At 35.7% G+C, this 21,902-nt stretch overlaps 1 protein-coding gene across 2 annotated transcripts; it reads left to right on the top strand.

Annotated features, from left to right (window-relative positions):
• The first annotated feature begins 13,638 nt into the window (after positions 1 to 13,638).
• Positions 13,639 to 21,730, top strand: LOC112506773 (ribosome biogenesis protein BOP1 homolog). 2 transcript variants are annotated; one of them, XM_025111036.1, is made up of 18 exons: positions 13,639 to 13,881; positions 14,511 to 14,597; positions 14,951 to 15,076; positions 15,272 to 15,426; positions 16,507 to 16,624; positions 16,729 to 16,830; positions 17,675 to 17,834; positions 17,971 to 18,079; positions 18,182 to 18,284; positions 18,419 to 18,569; positions 18,658 to 18,790; positions 18,883 to 18,986; positions 19,067 to 19,137; positions 19,229 to 19,289; positions 19,534 to 19,761; positions 19,888 to 19,972; positions 20,126 to 20,304; positions 21,408 to 21,730. In XM_025111036.1, the coding sequence occupies exons 1-18, from the start codon at positions 13,744 to 13,746 to the stop codon at positions 21,491 to 21,493; spliced, it is 2,196 nt and encodes a 731-aa protein (XP_024966804.1). In that variant the 5' UTR covers positions 13,639 to 13,743; the 3' UTR covers positions 21,494 to 21,730. The 2 variants fall into 2 exon arrangements, with proteins under 2 accessions (XP_024966804.1, XP_024966805.1); XM_025111037.1 differs by having other exon boundaries at positions 13,792 to 13,881; positions 14,511 to 14,604.
• Positions 21,731 to 21,902: the final 172 nt, after the last annotated feature.

The following is a 21,902-nucleotide window of genomic DNA, read 5'->3' on the forward strand; positions in this document are numbered from 1 at the left end:
AATCAATAAAAATGGCAACACCCAAGTGTGCCCTTAAATCCTTAAGCTTGACTCACACCCACACCCAAGGGGGTGATTAGCTCATAATGAAATTAGGAAACATAACAGAAATAGAAGGAGAAAACTGCATAAGAAATACTTAAACTGAAATTAAATACTTACTGGTGCCCACAGAAGGCACACAATGGAGTGGCGAGAATAGCAGCTAAATTACGAAATTTAAATTACAAACTGAATATAAACTAGTTCTGCTACTACAAAGCTTTAAAGAAGATGYTCCAAGGTGCTGGTGGAAAAGTTGRTGTTGAGATGGATTGGAGATGCCTCAAATATATAGGGGGAAAGGTGGGACCCAAACACTTTGTCCAATGGGTAATGACCACCCATCACCACATGTCTTCTTCAATCTTGATCAAGTCACCTTCTTTTGATAGGTTGCAAAAGGTGAAGGTACAACCAATAAATGTGATGGAAAAGCCATTACATCATGGTACAAAATGAACTCATCAAAGTCTCATCATCCCATAACTAGGTTCAATCTTCCATGCAACCAAGTAATTAGATTTGAACTTAGCATTAAATCTCAATAATACCCAATAATATGAATATCATAATTTTGTTCAAATCCAACTAGATGCCAAATTTACCAACAATAAAGAGTTTTTTTAGACAATAATTAAATTCTTAACCTTTCATCACCTCTTAACATATTTTGGACYAAAAATATAGAATATGAGCAAAATGGGTACCAAAGATACAATAAAATAGGGGTACAGAACAACAAATAACTCTAACAAAATGAGAGTTATCAGCCGTCAAGCGATGGAGAAGACACTGTCGATCGATGGAGAAGAGACCTTCGATTAGGGTTCTTTGGATCGATGGAGAAGAGACGTCAATAGGGTGTTTTATTAAGAGAGAGTCACGATAAGGGTAGGGCAAGTCTTTTGGCCGGCTTAACCTGGACAAGGTAGGATTTTCATCTGGGCGAATAAGCCCATTTATGAGCGAATAAGCCCGAGGTAAACAGCCTATTTTGTCTGTGCGAATAAGCCAGTTTATTCACTAAGCTCATTAAGCCTAGTAAACAGGCCCTAACTCTTTCTAAGTTTTCTCTCTAAAATTCAAAGTGTTAAAGAGACTTGAGAAATAGTTCTTGAGAGAAAAAGTGAGGAGATACATATTTGGTTTTTATTTCTAAGGTAGAGATAAAAACACACTAGTTTGGGTTGCAAGGAACTGACATTCAAGAAGGTTGCTTGGTGTGGATCAACTTTGGAGGAAGATGTGTTTTTATTCTCTACCCGACATCATCTTTCAAGCTTCAAAGGTTGTAGTTCTAAAACCCACTATGGTTGTGTTTTTCGTTTTCTATAAGTTCTTTAATACATGAGATCCTTGTTGGAAGTTTTTGTGAAAATTGTTGTAGGTTTATTTTATGCTTACGTTGCTATATTTGATAATATTGTTTTAAAGTTTCCTACAAATCCCTTCAGCCTCAACGCCGCCGCAAGAATGAATATGGACTTTTCATCACTTTTAATCTCACCTCCACCTCATGAACTACGCTTCTCACAAGAATTGATCTGGTGCATCTCATTACTGTTGATCTTCAATTAAGATTGATCAAATGATGAAGATCACTTTTTACCCTTCTCACTGGAACCCAACCCTATATATACACACATACACACACACATATATATAGAGAGAGAGAGAGAAACCCTATTTTGTTAACTAAATAAATAGTACAAAGTTTGTTAACCAGAGATTTTTCATCTTTTTCATATATTGATACCACATTTTTTAAATATCTCATTCACTTAATTATCTCATTTACTTAATTGTTTCACCTATGAAATTTCTAGTTTCACCTATGAATTTGTTTAAACTTCCTTAATTATCCAAAATTCACCTTCTGGTTTCATCTATGAACTGTGGTAAAAAAAATTTTGAAACAATCGAAGTTCATACACAAAACAAAATTTTGAATTTTAAACAAAAATCATTGTTTTTCACCTACGAACTTTAAATAAAAATAATTGTTTCACTTATGAACTTTGATTATAAGGTTCCACCTATGAACATTAAACAAAAACCATTGTTTCACTTTCTGGTTTCACATATGAATTTTCTAGTTTTACCTTGAAACAAAAATTATTTAAATATTTTTATTGATTATCTTCCAAAAATAAAATTTGATTATCTTCCAAAAATAAAAAAAATTATTTAAATATTATTATTGATTATCTTTCAAAAATAAAATATGATTGCTTCCAAAACTCGTCAAACCTCGAACCTGTAAAACTCGTCCAATGACAACGTTATTGTGCATAATGTGTGGTGAGCACATTGTCATTTAACCACAAAACCACCACTTGCAGAGTGTGCACACTGTGTGTATAGGGTTGTACAAAAATTGGTTCACAATGTTGTTCACACCATGTTCACGATATTTATGTATTATAAGGTTGTATAAAATTTGGGGTGGTGGCGATCAAACGGATTGGGGACGAAGGAGAGGTAAGAGAAAGAGAGAGAGGGGAGGATAAAAGGGATTTACAAATACCCAAAATATGATTTATTTAATTTTTAATTCAAAATTACTAAAACTAATAATTTCCTAATTTATTGTGATTTTCTAGTTTATATTGAATCCCACAGATCTTACAAATTACAGGGATCTCAAGGAAGACCCCTATATATAGGTCTAACCATTTGTTAACCAAACAAATAATGTTAATTCTACAAACCCATATGGACCAATCAGAACCATCTTTAGTCATGGTTACTTCACATGCTGGAATCAATTATTAAGGGTAAATGTGTAATTTCAAGTTTTAGTTTTCTTTTGATGAAATGAATGGACGATTACATTAAAATTTGCATGATTTTAGATATGATAATTTTATCTCTACTTCCTCTCTCAAGAAAAATCGGGAATCATCATGCGATTTCGACATTCAGCCCCGAGAACCCTCCAGTGATCTCCTTCATTGTCAGCCTCCAACATCTCTCTTATCTCCTATTTCTCTCTATTTTATCATCTTTCTCTCCGTCATGGAGCCCTCATCCCCTCCCCTAGATCGCACCATATATGGGATTTAGGGGATTTCCAAATTATGCAACAGAGATTGCACCAGATTTGGGTATCCATCTCTTGATTATGCAATGAATCTAGGTTTTGGGGGATTTCCTTCAAGCAACGGATTATGCAACAGATGCAACAAATCTAGATTTTTTTTCTTCAAGTATTATATGCAACATATCTGGTTTTTGAGGGACTTCTGCAAGCAATCTTCTGCAGCATGTGAAAATGGGAACCGATGATCTTGTAGATCGGGTTATTTAACATGTTCATAAGTGAACTCATGAGTTCATCAAAAACTTAGAAATTGTCTAAAAGTGCATTTTCTTTCAGATTGCCCGTGTAATTTTGTAGTGAAACATTGTTCATAAGTGAACTTTAACATATGAAGACTTCAAATTGTTCTAAGTGAACATTGTTTGCCAGGACTGCTATTTTAGCCTTTGTTTATACAGGTGCTGATTTTGTATTTCATCAATGAACAATACGTGCATGAGGTGTTCCTTTTTAGTTTATCATTTCCAAGTTCATGCACGAAAGTGGTGAAAATTGTTTGTTCGTGCATGAACAACGCATGCTCTAATTTTGATGGTGTTTTTTTTTTGTGAAAATTGTTTTGTTTCACTGATAAAGATTTTGTTATCCTCATCTTTGCCCTGGCTAATGGGGCCTTACTTATTCAAGGGGAGAGTGGATCCCCGAGAAGCACTGYTGAGAGGAAGATCTTTGGCCCCTATTCATTCTCTACAGGGTTTCAAACCTTCCATTACAATGTTGAAGATATTGTTTCGAAAATTTCTCAGCTGAATCAAATAAAGCTTTGATAACTTTCTTGTTTTATTTTGTGGTGATATCAGAGATATATTATGTTTCCTAATCTCATGGTTTTACCCCTATTCACTTATGAATGTCATTGGGGACGCATGTTTAATACGATTTGGACGCTTAAATGACATTATACAATTCTAAACCATTGATGAATATTTTGGACAGATGAAATTGTTTTACATAGTTAACACTAATTGTTTAGTAAATAAAAGAAGGGGACTCCCTCTCTTGAATATTGATAACTCTCATTTTGAGTGTTAATTACACTTTGTTGGTGTGTCTTTTTTTTCATTTTAACATGTGTTTATTTTATGTGTTTGTGTATCCCGTTTTTATTTATTTATTTTCATTTGTAGTTGTTGAGGATAAAAGTTTATGTTTTGATGATTGTATGCATCATTTGTAATATAAATGTTGAAATGTGGGATGTTGCGACAATTGTGGTCACAATGGTGATAGAGACTTGAAAGATTCTACAGTGATTTTGTCGCTAAAATGGTGTAATCAAGAGTTGACATTGTCATGAAGTCAAATCTAAAGCATTCATGAAAGATGAAAAGTGGAAAAAGAAGACTAAGACAAGCGGAGGATAAAGACAAATTATGTAAAATCCCTTTTACTCCCACAAAATCACTTGCAAAATCTCTCTCCTCTTCCACCTATATATTGGAGTCTTCGTGAACAACTTGGAGGAGATTCTTGGACCTCCAACAATGTAGAAGTTTAGTAGTATTTAAAATTTTGGTGACCAGTTTGGCCATAGTAACGAACTTTATCTTAATGCAGTTTATCTTTAAGTGTTTCTTCTTATATACTTGAACAAAAACATAAACCAAATGTTTATTCAATAGTATCAACTATTACAATACAAATGTGTAAGATAAAGAACCTTAGATCTAAAAGTTATTAACCAAAATGGTTAACATGAATATGAAATAACAAAGGTTTTGAGAGAAAATTAATCTGAGAATAAACTCTAGAGAGAAAAATGAAAGCAAGTTGTGAGCTAAAACCTAAAAACCGCAACTTATATAAATTCGATAATTGCAATTTCAGTCTTCCAAGAATGATGAAAAGTACTCCGCTATCCCTGATGTTCTCCAGAAAATGAGGCGCGGTCCCTCACTTCAAACCAACAACTTTCACTTTATTACAGCTTCAGTTCTTTATCTTTATAGCTGGCAAAAATACAACAAAAGTAAAGATTGATTTAGAAAAGTCATATCTTTTAACACCCTCCCTCAATCTTGACTTTTGAATAAGTCAGTCATCCGTAACTTAGAACATAAGTAGTTATGATGATTAACCCCAAGAGTCTTAGTAAAAATATCAGCAGGTTGCTCGGAGGAGAGGATTTTTAGAACTTTAATTAAACCTTTACTAATTGTTTCACGAATTTGATGAACATCAATTTCAATATGTTTAGTTCTTTCGTGAAAAACATGAATGTTAGCTATTTGAATAGCAGATTTATTATCACAATATAAAGATATTGGTAACAAATCTGAAAAATTGAGATCATAAAGAATTTTCAGAACCCACAAGACTTCACATGTTGCTGAAGCCATACCTCAATACTCAGATTCAACAGAAGAGCGAGAAACAATACTTTGTTTCTTACTCTTCCACGAAATCATGGAATGTCCCATATATAAACAAAAACCTGTCACAAATCGTTTAGAATAGGGATGGTGATTTACCCCGACCCGGTGGGGAACCCGGTTCACCCGACCCGGACGGGGACGGGGATTCCCCGTTAAAACGGGTACCGGGGCCGGGGCCGGGGATCCCCGGTAAAGGCAAACCGGGGTTGGGGCCGGGGCCGGGTATTGTATCCCCCGACCCGCCCCGTACCCGGTATATACATACTGTTTGGGCTTTGGTTATTATACATACTGTTTCACTATTTGGGTTTGGGCTTTTTGGACTGGACATCAGTTTACTTAATAGTCCATACTCCACAGCCGACTACCTCTCTACTCTCCAGTCTCCACAGGACCACAGCCGCACAGCAACAGGCGACAGACAGCGCCACAGCGGCTACCTGTACGCCAAATCGCCATCGCCTTCGCCCTTCGCCCTTGAGACCCCTTCCCCTTGTTGCCGACTTGACTCACGGACCACTCACCAGACACCAGTCACCCACGGCTTGACGGCTTGACCCTCGTCAATCGACCCAACTGCAGTCGGTTGTGGCTCGTTGCCTCGTTCTTCATCAATCGCGTGAGCAGCAGACGGTCTTCTGTCTTCATCAGTTGTCTTCTTCGAGAGTTCGAGTTCGAGTTCGAGGTCCGTAGGTTTTTTTAGATTTAGGCTTATATAATTACTAATTAGGTTATAATTTTGCTTAATTTTGTTTCCATTCATAACAAAATGGCACTTGATGTGGGTGAGTGTGAGGAAGAAAAAGAAAGATAAATCATGTACCACATGCACTTTTTACAAATGTTCACGCATCTTTTTTCATACACTGCTTGTTTTTAACAATGAACTTGGGGATGGAGGCCATGGTGGTCGGGTCTTGGTACGAGTGTGTTGACCGGGTGTTGACCGGATGTTGACCGGGGTTTGACCGGGGGTTGACCAAAATTTGACCGGGGCCGAAAATGAAATCCCCGCACCCGCCGGGGACCGGGGACGGGGCCGGGGCCAATGGCTATAAACCGGGGCCGGGGCCGGGGATTGCAAACCCCGCCCCATCCCCGCCCCGTTGCCATGCCTAGTTTAGAAGACAAACACTTACCCCAGTCAGCATCAACAAAAACAGTTAAGGAAAAAAAATTGCTCTAGTAAAGCTAACACCTTTACCTGGTGACAGCTTCAAGTACCTAAGAATTCTTAGAGCAAGTTTTAAATGAGACTGTCTAAATGAGTGCATAAACTGGCTTAAACAGTGAACAACAAAAGCAATATCTGGTCTACTGGCAAACAAATATATTAGTCTTCCAATAAGTCTTTGGTAACCAGTTTGATCAGTTAAAGGAGGATCTTTACAATTACTTGAATCAATAACAATTAAGTTCATATCCATGAAAGTATTACAAGGTTTACACCCTAAATACCCAAAGTTATTAAGCAATTCTAAATAGTATTTTCTTTGAGACATACAAATACCGTTAAAACAATCTAAAATTTCTATACCCAAAAAGAATTTTAGTTTTCCTAAATATTTTATGAGAAATTTACTTTTCAAAAAAACTTTTACCTTTTCAATTTTAGACTCACAACTTCCAGTAACAACAATATCATCTACATACACCAAAAGAATAATAAATACAGATTCAACTTTCTTGGTAAATAGGGAGTAATCATTTATGCTTTGTATAAACCCATGTTCAACTAAACACGAAGACAATTTAGCATACCACTAGCGTGGAGCTTGTTTTAAGCCATATAAAGACTTAACTAATTTGCACACATGTTTATCTTAGAATTATAATATCCTTCAGGCAATGTCATGTAAGCTTCTTCCTTCAAGTCTCCATACATAAAAGCATTGTTCACATCTAATTGATACATTCCACTTACTCTGAACAGCTAAGAATATAATACATCTAACAATGACCATTTTTACTACATGAGAGAATGTTTCTTCATAATCCAAACCTTCTCTTTGACTATACCCCTTAGATAGAAGTCTAGCTTTGTATCTTTCAATTTCTCCAGTGGATTTATACTTTATTTTATATATCCATTTGCAACCTATGGGTTTTCTACCCTGAGGTAAGTCTATTATAATCCAAGTACCATTTCTATGTAAAGCTTCCATTTCATCATTCATGGCACTAATCCAATTTATATATTTACAAGCTTCTTGAAAAAAATTAGGCTTTATAGAATTATTTAAGCTAGATACAAAACAAAGATTTTCAGAAGACATGAAAGAATAACTGACAACCTTTTCCAAACCATATTTAACTTTTCCTTAAACAATAAAATCATCAAATTTATGTGGAAACACAGAACTCTAATGGACCTTCTAATCTGTTGACTAGAAGACGGTATACTAGAGTTACCCTCAGAATTGAGACTAGTAAAATGATTTTCATCATAAGGTTGATTACTGGCTGCCTCATCAGCAAATTTATGTGGAAACACAGAACTCTAGTGGACCTTCTAATCTGTTGACTAGAAGACGGTATACTAGAGTTACCCTCAGAATTGAGACTAATAAAATGATTTTCATCATGAGGCTGATTATTGGCTGCCTCATCAGAGCTACTCAAAAGTTGCCATTTGGTAACTCTTTCATTATTATTTTCAACTTGAGTTGAAGAGTCTTGATTGATTAACTCGTTTGAGCTGCATAGAGGCTCCTCATTGGCAGCTCTAGTTGGGCTACCTAGTAATCTATAGTTATTAGGGTTAGTTCCTAGCTGATATGTATGGCTACCAGTCGAATTGTCTCCATTCTCATCATTGGGTATGACATCCACAAACTCATTAGATGAACTATGAATGAATTCAAAAAAATTAAATCTATTAATATCATCATACTTAGATTCACCAACCATGTTTTCCCTCATCTTGAAAGGAAAGATATTTTCATAGAATATAACATCACGAGAAATAATACACCTTTTGGATTCCAAACTAAATAGTTTGTAACCCTTTTTTGAACCAACATTTCCTAACAACACACATTTTTCAGATTTTGGAGAAAATTTATCTATAACATTACGTATGACGTTAAAGCTAAGACATCCAAAGTTTCTAAGATGAGCAAGAACAAGTTAGAATCCATAGACTAATTCATAAGAACACTTACTATTTAACACATAAGTGGGAGTTTTATTTATTAAGTATGTGGCAGTAAGTATGCATTCACTCCACATATTTAGGGGGACTCCTCCCTGAAACATAAGAGCCCTAGCAACATTTAGAAGATGACGATGTTTACGTTCTACCACCCCATTCTGCTGGGGAGTATACACACAGGATGTCTAATGTAAAATTCCTTTACTTTTAAATAACTCACTTAGTTTTTTACTCATAAACTCGGACCCATTATCACTCCTCAATATTTTAACACATTTTCCAAATTAGGTACTAATCAGATTATAAAAAAACAACAATGTTTTCTTCGACTTCATGTTTACCTTTTAACAAAAACACCCAAACAACCCTAGTATAATCGTCAACCACAGTAAGAAAATACTTATAGCCCTCCCTACTTTGAACACGGTAAGGACCCCAGACGTCTAAATAAACTAGGTCACCTAGGTCTTTAGATTTATGAATGCTAGACTCAAAATTTTCTCTAGTTTGTTTAGCCTTGTGACGAATGTCACAGGGACCACAATCAACATTATCAATTTTAAGATTAGTTTTTAACAGTTTCAAGACTTGGTTAGCAGGGTGACCTAGTCGATTGTGCCATAATTGGGCAGAAGCTAAGCAAGAAATGTTCGAACCTTGAAAATTACAAGAAGACTCACTGTTAAAACTTTGATCGAAATAATACAGACCCCCTTCTTGACTACCAGTCCCCACTACATTCTTTCATAGCGAATCCTGGACATAACACTTCAATTCATCAAAACCAACAAACACTTTATCGTCCCTAGCAAGTTTATGCACATATAATAGGTTAACATTGAAATATGGAACAACCAACACATCAAATAATGTTACATTATTTGACAACTTAAAATCTCTAATTTTATTGATTTTGGCTTTGGTTCCATTTGGGTGACTAACTCTGAGATCAAGCTCGAAGATATCAACTATATTATTAAGTAAGCTAGTATTGTGAGTCATATGTTGATTTGCTCCAGAGTCAATGATCCAACCAGAATTGTGAGATTTAAAAATACATGCGATGTTAGCAGAGACACTTTCACATAGTGGTTTTTGCTCAATTAATCCAAGAATTTTGGTGATCTGATCTTCAAAAAAAGAAAATGAAGAGCAGGTTTGAACAATTTTAGTAGGCACAGACTCAGTAACACAAGCATTATTCACAGTATTTTTAAAATTCTGTTTTTGAGGTCTGGATCTATTTTGAAAGTTATTGGGAAATCATATGAGTTTAAAACACCTTTCAATAATATGTCTAGAGGCCCCAAAATGTTTGCAATTAAGGGTAGAATTTCTACCAATTTTATGCTTGTTTTCTATGGTCTTGCTAAGGAAGGTAGTGTTCTTGGATTTGGGTCGAGTCTGAGACACATTACCCCCTGTGAGACTCTTCTCCAGAGACTAGAGAAAAAGCAGTTTTTTATAGAAGGAAAGGGATCCCTGGTGAGAATATTGCTTCTAATAGGTTGATAAATGTCATCTGAGCCCATTAAAAATTGCGTGAGTTTAATGAGTTGAGTATGTTCAAAAAAAAATTGAGAAGCATTACACGTGCAAGGGGGAAGTTTAACAAGAGCATCAAATTGTTTCTACAAAGAATTGAGTTTATGATAGTATTCAGACACATAAGTTCCATTTTGACTTAAGGAATTGATTTTCTGATGAAGATTAAACATAACAGAACCATCAACTTTATCATAGGTCTCTTTTAATTCATCCCAAACCTTTGAGGATTCTTTGGAGAACACTTGTCCTAGAAAGAGATCCTTTGTCATTGAACTCAGAATCCAAGACAGGACCACTGAGTTACATCGATCCCACTGTCTTTCCAATACAAGATCATTTATAGGTCTGGGACAAGTTTCATCAATAAACCCAACCTTATTCTTAGTTTCTAACGCTAATGTCATAGCACACGCCCAGACTTTGTAATTATTAGTACTACACAGTTTAACAGTCAACAAGGGGGTTCCACTAGTATCACTTGGGTGAAGGTATAAAGGGTCTCCAAAGTGGCAAAGTCTAAACTAGTTACTTTGGATTCCATTGACCTACCACTATAGAAGGTTTTGATTATGAAGAAACATTCTCTCCTACTGTAAAAATGGTCACTGTTAGACTAGTACAATGAGATCTAAACAAATCTTCACAACTCAGTTGAATCCTGATCATATATTTCAAGGAAACGAAAAAAAATTATGAACATCAAGAACCAAACTCAAGAATATCACAGTTTGGACCAGTAGCACAAGATCTTAAAAGATCTTTGCAAGCTGAGACAAAACAAACTGTTCATCTACTCAAAGAAGTAATGAACAGATTATGAATCAACACAGATTCCTTTATCAAACCATAAACCTAAAAAGGCAAAAAAAGAACCAGAGAGCTACATGCAACACTGGATAACAGAAGAATTCTTGAAACAACAAGATGAGTATCACGATTTGGACCGGTAAATGAGATCTAAAAGGATCTTCGTAATCCGAGATACAAAAAACTGTTCATCTACTCACTCAAACTAGATGAAATATTAACCAACAAGATTATTTCAATACAACATAAGAACAAAAAATTGTGAATATCACGGTTTGGACCGATGAACGAGATCTAGAAAGATCTTCGTAACCCGAGACACAAAGGAACCGTTCATCTACTCACCCAAACTGAATAAAATATTAACCGACAATATTATTTCAATACAGCATATGAACACCGAGTATTTCATTAATCGGACCTGGTCAAAGTAAGATCTCGAAGGATCTATGTAACCAGATACATATATGAGCACTTACTCGACTTAACAAGAAGAAGAAGGAAAGAAAACTTACCTGATCATTTTGTGCCAAACCTTGGTGAAACAGAAGATGAACCACAAACACTTTATGAAAGACAAAACACAGATCTAATGAGGCTCTGATACCATGAACAAAAACATAAACCAAATGTTTATTCAATACTATCAACTATTACAATACAAATGTGTAAGATAAAGAACCTTAGATCTAAAAGTTATTAACCAAAATGGTTAACAAGAATATGAAATAACAAAGTGTTTGAGAGAAAATTAATCTAAGAATAAACTCTAGAGAGAAAAATGAAAGCAAGTTGTGAGCTAAAACCTAAAAACCACAACTTATATATAAATTCGATAATTGCAATTTCGGTCCTCCAAGAATGATGAAAAGTACTCCGCTATCCCTGATGTTCTCCAGAAAACGAGGCGCGGTCCCTCACTTCAAACTAACAACTTTCACTTTATTACAGCTTCAGTCCTTTATCTTTATAGCTGACAAAAATACAACAAAAGTAAAGATTGATTTAGAAAAGTCATATCTTTTAACAATACTATGCTTTTTATTTTAAGAAATAGCTAAACCCTTTTTTAGGTATGGGTGTAAGCCAAACCTAAGAGGCAGTATGTAACACTTGAGTGTTACTGCTTTACGCTAACTTTTCTGTTTGGTCACTCAAGTTGAAGTTTTATCTCACACGAACAAATCAACCAATTATGTGTGTTAATATTAGATCTTATACATAGATGGACGGATTTAGAATACGACTTGAATGATGCAAAGAAGTTTGAGAAAATCTTCAACAATCACATAGAGATATAGGTTTTTGCATAACTTTCACTAAGATTCAACATATGTCGGTCGAGTTGTTGTGTCATAGAAATATGCGCATTTCTCCATATTGGTTGAACTCAGATTTCCGATATCTATTATTAAAGTTGGCAAACCAAAAGTTAGCAATTGTAGCCACTTTCTGACTGGACAATGGCCACAGTTCATCATGATTTACTTTCCATAGAAAGAGACCCTGATGAGTTATTTCTTGGTTAGTTCTTTCAACTATATTGTTGCTACTATACTCTTAAAAGCGAAAAACTTGCACCCATGCCTACTTTTTTATTACTTGTTATTAATTAATCTAGAAAAGCACCCAACTCACTCAAAATATTTTATTTTTCTCTAATTGAAATTAGTGTATTCTCGACTTAGTACTCGAAACTTTAAAGACCAATCCTTGTGGATACGATCTTCGTATTTTTACCATTTTACTACTTGAAAACGACCATTGTAGTTTGTGTCACATTTATCAGTTTATACATTTGCTATGACGACCGAATAAAAACTAATTGTAGCCCATATGCTATGTCAAAATTAAGGATCAAATCATCTAGCAATACCAACCAAGATACTCATATAACATAACCGTCAAACCCTAAACCCCTATATTAAAACGTCGAGTCCAATCTCAAAATATTCTAGTCATTTGGTGGTTTATAATTTGCATGATTATTACGATGTGTAAAAATCAAAATCAGATAATCAGTTATAAGATAGTATTTAAGGTTAAAAATAATTAATGCATAATTTTATAGCCAAAAATCAAACTTAAATTTACCAAAACACTAGAATATTATTTGAAGCGCAATAATCATGTTTTGCAGTTAGGCATGCAACGGGGCGGGTTTTGTAATCCCCGACCCCTGCCCGGTTTGTAGTAACATCCCCCGACCCCGGTCTCCCGGTGGGTACGGGGATTAACATCTCGTCCCCGGTCAAACCACTATCAATCACCGGTTAAAACTCGGTCAAACCCCATGAAGAACATCCCTTAGTTTGATTCTACCGGGGATTTTCGGCCCCGGCCCCGAAACCCGTTTTAGAGGGGAATCTCCGTCCTCGTTTGAGTCGGGTGAACCGAGTTCCCCACCGGGTCAGGGCAAATCATCATTCCTATTTGCATTATATCACTTAAAATACACATGTAGATCCGAATCCAAATGTTGTATATGGTTAAAATTGATAATTCCAAAACTTTAGGGGCGAAAACGTAAATTATTTACCAATAAAATGAATTTTAGGGCTTTTCAACGGGCAACACCCTTTCTGGGCCTGTCTTCTAAAACCCTTGGCTTCCTCACAACCTCCCGCCGGCAACTCCGACGCCCTGTGTTCTGTTCGTCATAAGGACCGGCTCAGTTGTGATAGGGTCTTTTGATTGATACAGGCAGCCACAAGATGCGGAAGGATGGGAAGAAACTCAAGGACGATGATTTGAAACCAATAGAGAAAGAGGTTGTTGTGAACGGAAGTGAAGTTCCGAGTGATTCTGAAGACGGTAGTGTAGAAAGTCCTGTTGTGTCTGATGATGACGAGGTATGTCCATTCTTCAACCTTATTTTGATAATTAGAATGCACAGTTATAGAGAATTTTATTGTGTATAAGAAAATTAAGAGCTTGATGGCGCAAAGCAACTAAAAGATTGTCAAGTTTATGGTTGGAATTGGGGAAAGCATGCGGCAATTGGTTGAATATGGGTGTCACTTACAGTAATAATGGAGTTATTCTAATATATAGCTGACATTTATACAAACTACCGTTTGTTGCTTAACCAAAGAACATATAAGAAGAACAGACATTGTCATTTAATTGTTGTTGAAATTTGAGATTCTTGTACTAAATCAAGACCAATTATCAAAACATGTTTAATTCTTTTAAATAGTCAGTAGGTGGCATACTGGACACTTAAATCTCCTCATGGTAAATGTCTGACATGAATATGAAGATTTTTTTGTGCACAATTAACCTGTAGGAGAATAGAATTATCACTATAATGATTTACATTACTTTATAAAAATTCCATTTGAAAATTTAGATTGACTGCTTTTGAGTTCAGCTACATTGCTATCGATATATGCACCTTGAAGTTATAATCATGTTGCAAAAACTGAATTACGAGTGTGTATCATTGTTCTTCTTTCTAACATGGTGTGTCTGATTCCAGAGCTTCTCTGAGGGCGATGATTCTTCAAGGAATTCAGATTCGGAATCAGAATCAGGGTCCGAACATAGTGACTTCTCAGAAGATGAGGTACATGGTAATTACCTGTTTAGTGGTTTGTAAAGATCTTTTTTTACTTTGTTCCTATCAAATTGAAGAATTTTACAGTTTACAAAATTGTGGGCTTGCTCTTGCAAAATTTTGAAGCCAACATTATCAGTGACTTGACATGCATAAATGTGATATTTACTTACAGTCTATCTACCTCTCCATCTTTTTTTAGTTCTATGTTTTCACGGTGGTACTCTTTTTTCACATTGATAAGTTTTACAATATAGAAAAATTTTCTTGCTTTCTTTGGAAATCTTTTGAAGTAATTCTTACCAAATAAACCGGCATGCAAAAAAAATAATTTTTACTTATTTGTATTGTTATAATGTCAGGATGGTGAAAACCCAAGCAATGAAGGTGGCTTGAGTGATGGAGTTGATGATCTTAATCAAGGAGATCAAAGTGCAAGTGATGATTCTCGTGAAGTAGTTGATGAGAGTGATTCATCAGAAGATGAGGTGTATATCATACCTTCTTTTTGTCTGAAACAGAATTGTATTTGGTGAAACCCATGCAACGAAAGACATATTATTTGCTTATTTTTGTTTAAGAGAATACACGAGCCAAGACATCTATGTTCCCAGGGAGTTTCTTTTATATATTTGTTTCTGATACATTTTTAGTGTGGTTCTCATGTTAATCTTTTGTAATAGGTTGGTCCTCGGAACACTATTGGGGATGTTCCGTTAGAGTGGTACAAGGAGGAGGAACATATTGGATATGATGTTGCTGGAAAGAAAATCAAGAAGAAGGAGAGACTTGATAAATTGGATTCATTCTTAGCTAGAACTGATGACTCCAATAGCTGGTGAGTTGGAGATTTATTTCACAGAACTATTAGCTTTCCTACTGCTATTTTTTTACTAGCTAAATGTTTGTTTGCTTGGACATCATAAATAGTTTGATTTCTTTAACATTCAACAAATTTATCTAACTGAAAGACTAAATATACTTGGACAATATAGAATAGCTAAACCACATACAACTGAGAAACCAACTGATTGAGAACCACAACCCCAATTGAGAATCCCCTGATTGAGGACCATCTGAGATACTAAACGAGCTTGAACCTGAACCTGAAAGGACCTGAAGATGTGTAACTTACTAAACAACTGACTACACATAATCGGATGCAAATACATTAACACAAATAAAGCTGAAATATATAAACCGAGACAAAAGAACCTAATAAAAATCCTAGCCATTGCTTCAATCTTACAGCTTCCATCACTTAATCACCACCATGACTCCACTGCTGAGCTACCAAGAAGCATCATCTTCTTTTGATGCATGAAGAGTGACTCAAAATCAAACCTGATAAAGCCGATATCATAAGAAAAAAAAATTATCTGAAACGCAGTTGATGCAACCTTGATGTCTGCAGTCATATCATCAACTAGCTTTTGAAACCTATAATGGGCTCATCTCAATACACAACCAATGACCAAATGAATCTGAGAGACTCCACTCACTGCATTGTTTGCTGAATCTACTGAAATCTGCTCAAATCAAAATTCTAAACTTGTTGAAACCTCTGAAAATTGATGATATGGAATGGTTAGAACCAAGAGAACAGACTGAGACCAGCCGAGAACAATGCATTTGAGGTCAGTGACCCCCTAGAGTTCTAATGATTGATAATTTTGTGAGATTATGCAGTATTTGAGTGACTGGCAAGCTAGGGACAGCGACGATTTTCTCTAGAGATAGTTGAAGAAAATGGTTCAATCTCTTAATGCTTATGGTTTTTAGTGGACTATTCATTTTCATGTGACTGGATGAGTATATAATTCTGCGTGCCAAATTAATTGATGTGTCGAAAGGGTTTTTTGTATTCTTAAATTCTAAGTTGCAGAACGTTTCTTTTGTCTTCATTTAACATTTTTAGGCGCAAGATCACCGATGAAATTGAGGATGAGGAAGTAGAACTTACTAAAGAAGAAACTAAGCTTATCCGCAGATTGTTGAAAGGACAAGCGCCTCATGCAGACTTTGATCCACATGCGGTTGGCTGCTTTTTTGTTTTTTCATGTCAACATATTTTGAACGGCATTTGAGGGATCTTTACCTTTCTCAATCGCAATTCTCATAATTTTTAATCCATTTGCAGCCTTATATTGATTGGTTTGCATGGGATGGTGCTAAGCATCCACTCTCAAATGCCCCAGAACCAAAGAGGCGCTTCATTCCTTCAAAATGGGAAAGCAAAAAGGTAACTAATACTGTGACATATGCTGCTTAAGAAGAAACATGGTTTGTATAGTGCATGTTGAACTTGGTTATTATTTATTATTATTATTCCTTTTTTATTAGTTTAAGAAAAAGTTAGTGATTGGTACCTTTCGTTTGAGTATGTTATGGCATGAGTATGGCATTTTTCTACATTATAATAATATTTGGGAAGTAAAGTATTGTCCGGTGACATTCTTTGCCTTGATTGTTAATGTTCAATGATCTTGCTACGGACCAGGTTGGACACATTGGTTTGACTCATTACTCATTGGTACAAAAGTAACATAATTTGTGGGGTACTCAATCTGATGACTCACTATCTATACCTGCAGGTATATCGCAAGAAATCATGTTTGTATTTTAATTCTTTCACTTGTATAGAATGTTAAACAACAGCAAAGAAACTGGTATTGCACATACATACTTATATCCATAACATACTTATATAAGACATGCGTAGGTAGTTTTTAAGCGTACTGAGTAGTTGTTGCTGAGCATACTCTGTTCTTTTTGTTTGTTACTAAGCTATTTCACAATAGGCAAGGGCGCTGTTTCTTTCTACTGAGAGGTTATATGTTTATTACTCATGGATATGGTCATATTTGTTATTTTGTTTATGCTTGAACAATTTGATTACTGGACTTGGGAAGTTCCTGTAAAGATTTGCTTGTTGTTTCTTTTCTGTTTAGTGTTGCCTAATTGAACGTGCTTAAGGAATAAAATTTGCAATGGAGCCAACTTTTACTTTACTGAGCTATAGGTTTGTTCCTCTGTAGAAACTAAAACATATCCAATCCACTCATCTTCTGACTTTTTTACTTCAGGTCGTTAGGTATATCAGGGCAATCAGAAAGGGACTGATAACGTTTGACAAGCCAAAAGAAGAACCCCGTTTCTATAACTTATGGGGTGATGAATCTAGCTCAACAGAGAAGGCAGGACATGGATTATCATATATACCTGCACCCAAACCTAAATTGCCAGGTTTGAGTTTCTTGTCTGCTACTTTCTAAATTGTTCTAATTGACTTTTGCATGTCTGTATTTATCTATTACAAGATTCATTGCATAATGTTTTCTATGTATAACCAAAAAATTACAATCTGTCTGTTTATCTTCAGGGCATGAGGAATCCTATAATCCTTCTTTGGAATACATTCCAACACAAGAAGAGATTAGTGCTTATCAGCTTATGTTTGAGGAAGACCGGCCTAAGTTTATTCCAAAGCGGTAATTTGCTGTGCACAACCAACAATTTGACTCACGCTTTGTGGCTCTTGCTATACTTGCAGTATATATGTACTAATATATCTACATCTGCCAATCATTTAGGTTCACATCTTTGAGGAGTGTTCCTGCTTATGAAAAGAGTGTTAGGGAATCTTTTGATCGTTGTTTAGATTTGTACTTGTGCCCCAGGGCACGAAAAAAGCGTGTAAGTGTTGTCAAAATAAATATTTCCATGTCGCACAAGTACCAGCTTATCAGTTTATCTATTAAAAATTCCATACAACTACCAACTATATTTATGTTTTCCTAGTATGACATGAAGCTTCATTGATGTTTCAGATTAATATCGATCCCGAATCCTTGAAACCCAAGCTTCCAAGTCGCAAAGATCTTAAACCTTACCCAACAACATGTTATCTCGAGTACAAAGGCCATAAGGGTCCAGTTAAATCACTTTCTACTGACCCCTCAGGGCAGTATATTGCTTCTGGTAACTTATATTAGATCAAGGATTTTTTTTTAATTTATAGGCATGCTTTTGGGTATTTGTAAAACTTCTTTGTCTGTGATCAATGCAGGCTCACTTGATGGAACAGTTCGTATCTGGGAGGTTGAAACTGGTAGATGTATCAAGATATGGGAACTAGGTGAACCTGTGCATCATGTTGCATGGAATCCTTTACCGGAGCTTCCTATCCTGGCAGTCTCCATGTAAGACTGATGCATTAATTCACTGATAATTTTTTCTTGTTTATGTCTGTATTTTTAAAGGTTGAATGACAGTATGTATAAACTATTTGCAGGGGACAAGATGTTTTTATTCTGAACACTGGGATTGAGAAAGAAGAACATAAGATGATTGCAGACCTTTTGCATGTTGAAACTTCCACTGCCCAAGATGATTCTGGTTAGTGTCTGTTGACTGCTTTATTTGGCCTTTCTTATAGATCAACTTTACTTGACTACTGGTTTTTGTGCTTTCTTTAGAAAGCATGGCATCTGCTGTAAGCTGGTCTCAGTGTGAAAGATACGAGGGAATCAGGATCAAACACTTTAAGGTACTTCTATCCTGTCACTATCACTTCATTTCCAAAGGAAGATGAAGAACTTAAGTTTTGAACTTCTTCACATGTTTGTTCATCATTGCAGACTGTATCTTCGGTGGAATGGCATCGAAAAGGAGACTATTTCTCTACTGTCATGCCTGCTGATATCCTTGGTTGTTTTTCGATTTTTGTATGCTTGCACATTTCCTATACCTATCTTGTTTCTAGGTGACAAGTCATCTGAAATCTATTTGTGAAAATTGGAGTACCATGAATCTTTTTTTACTTCTTTTTCTCCTGTTAAGTTGAACTATCGACTCTGCAAGAGCTCTCTGCTACAGTTTCTCCTTATGCTGGCTTTGTATTTTGTCTAACCACTGAATTGTTAGACCTTGACTTGCTTCTTACGTGAATCAAAAGCTGTGCTAATACACTTGCTCTCAAAGAAACTTACACAAAGATTGCCGTTTAAGTTGCATGGTCTTCCTGTCTCTTCAACTTTCCATCCCACACGATCAATTTTCTTTGTTTCAACAAAAAAGAATGTTCGTGTTTATGATCTGGTGAAAAAGAAGTTCATCAAGAAGCTTGAAGCTGGGGTTCGTGAAATCTCATCGATCTCCATTCATCCGGGTGGTATGTTTCTTCTCCTGGTTTATTATTCTATCTCTAACTGCTCTTAGTGAAAACTATAATGGTAATCAATGAAAAAATTTTGTTGACCCACAATCATGCAATGTAAACGGTATTCTCTCCTTGCAGGTGATAATGTTATCGTTGGGAGCAAGGATGGAAAATTATGTTGGTTTGACATGGATCTTTCATCAAAACCTTACAAAATTCTCAAGTATGTAAATGCTACCATTCCCTCAAATTATCCATTAGTAAAAATCAGTAGATATTTCGTCACATAAAAGCTGCATGGTCTGAAGTGTTTTTGGATCGACTATGTATATCTATCTACATTTCTGCTTTTTGTGATCGTCTCATGTTAATGCAGGTCTCACCCAAAAGACATAACAAATGTGGCCTTCCATCGCACCTATCCTTTGTTTGCATCATGCTCTGATGATTGCACAGCGTATGTTTTCCATGGCATGGTGTATTCAGATTTAAATCAGAACCCTCTTATTGTTCCTTTGGAGATACTTCATGGCCATGCAAGCGCAAATGGAAGAGGTTAGTTCTTGGCATACTTGAGATTTTAGCGTAATTTTAGAACATCATAGAAATGATAGGGTTGGGTTCCGGTGAGAATGGAAGTTATGGTGAGAAGGGTAAGAAGGGATCTCCACTCTTAGATCAATCCTGATTGAAGTTCAACAGTAATGAGATGCACGGAGATGCAGCAGATCAATTCTTGTATCAAGCGCAATTCATGGGGTGGGGGTGAGATTAAAAGTGATCGAGGGTCCAGATCCCTTCTTACGCTCCTCACCTTAACTCTTGTTCTTACATGATCCTTCGTCATAAATGATTTAGGATCTAGAACTGCATAATTGCTTTTAGACTAAGCTAATTATTTGACATCGTATTTGCATAGTGACAACATTATTCTGGTTTTGGCTATGACTTGATGATGTAATGACTCTTTACGAGCACATCTTTGCACATTTGATTATATTGCCCCCTCCTAAAAAGAATAAAAAGAAAAAACAAACAATAATGATAGAAGTCCACATTGGACTTTTGATGGTCAAGTATATAGAAGTTAGAGGTTGTGGTGTGGTTTTGACCATGCACAAATGACAGTCCTGTTTGTGGGTGGCATCCTCTCTTCACACACATTCACCATTAGACCAGCTGCCCCCAGTGTTTCTTAAGCATTAGAATAAAAACATTTTTGAGATAAAAACTAAAAAGAAATTCTATGTCAGTTTCTAAATTTTGGGAGTATGATGTTTTGAATCTCCAGAAGAACACAAAACCAAACGAACCCTGTATATCATAGGGTTAGGTTCCGGTGAGAATGGAAGTTACAGTGAGAAGGGTAAAGGATCTCCACCCTTGGATCAATCATAATTGAAGAGTACCACTAGAAAAATTCTCTTCTAAAGCGCAATTCATGCATTGTTTTGGGATTACAAGAGATCAAGGGTCCAAATTGATTCTTACGCTTCTCACAACTCCTGTTCTCATACGATCCTTGGTCGTATATCAAATGATTCATATCCCACATAGATGTAGGTTTCTGACCTGCAGAACCTGAAAGTGTGCATCAGTGCTATTTAACACGAAACATTTAATTTAAGCTGATTTGTTGTTGTTTGATGTGTTATCAGGTGTGTTGGATTGCAAGTTCCACCCAAGACAGCCATGGTTGTTCACTGCAGGAGCTGATTCCATAATCAAACTCTTCTGCCATTAGATTTCCAAAGAAAGAAAAACAGAAAGCTTCAAGATTCATCAAGGCACAATTGTTACTGAACATTATTATTTTTATACTTGTATGAGACTCGTGATTTTGCTTGTAATTCAATTTTGTCGTTGTACGAAATGCAATCAACTTTGGTGACGATGATTTTGTGTTTCGTGTGTAATATGCAACTAGTTGAGAAATTATTGAAGCAATAGTAATGATAAATGAAAGATTAACCAGATGAAACTACTTATAATTGTTTAAAATTATAATTTGGTAGTTAAAAGTTTGAAAATAGCAAATAAAATACCTGGAATTAATATCGACAAAAATCAACCCGGGTTTGAATCATACCATTTACATACGAGTTTGTAGCGACAGCCGACAGGGCAACATTTTTTTAAAAAAAATTTATGAT

Source organism: Cynara cardunculus (genome assembly GCF_001531365.2).
Source record: "Cynara cardunculus var. scolymus isolate 2C chromosome LG 2, CcrdV1, whole genome shotgun sequence".
NCBI lineage: Eukaryota > Viridiplantae > Streptophyta > Magnoliopsida > Asterales > Asteraceae > Cynara > Cynara cardunculus.

What these genes read in the sequence shown, in the direction of transcription:
- LOC112506773 (XM_025111036.1), top strand. Translation starts at nt 13,744, where the DNA reads ATGCGGAAGGATGGGAAGAAACTCAAGGACGATGATTTGAAACCAATA. An exon ending in ACTGATGACTCCAATAGCTG is followed by an intron (nt 15,427 to 16,506) that starts GTGAGTTGGAGA and finishes TAACATTTTTAG; the next exon opens with GCGCAAGATCACCGATGAAA. An exon ending in CAAAATGGGAAAGCAAAAAG is followed by an intron (nt 16,831 to 17,674) that starts GTAACTAATACT and finishes TTTTTACTTCAG; the next exon opens with GTCGTTAGGTATATCAGGGC.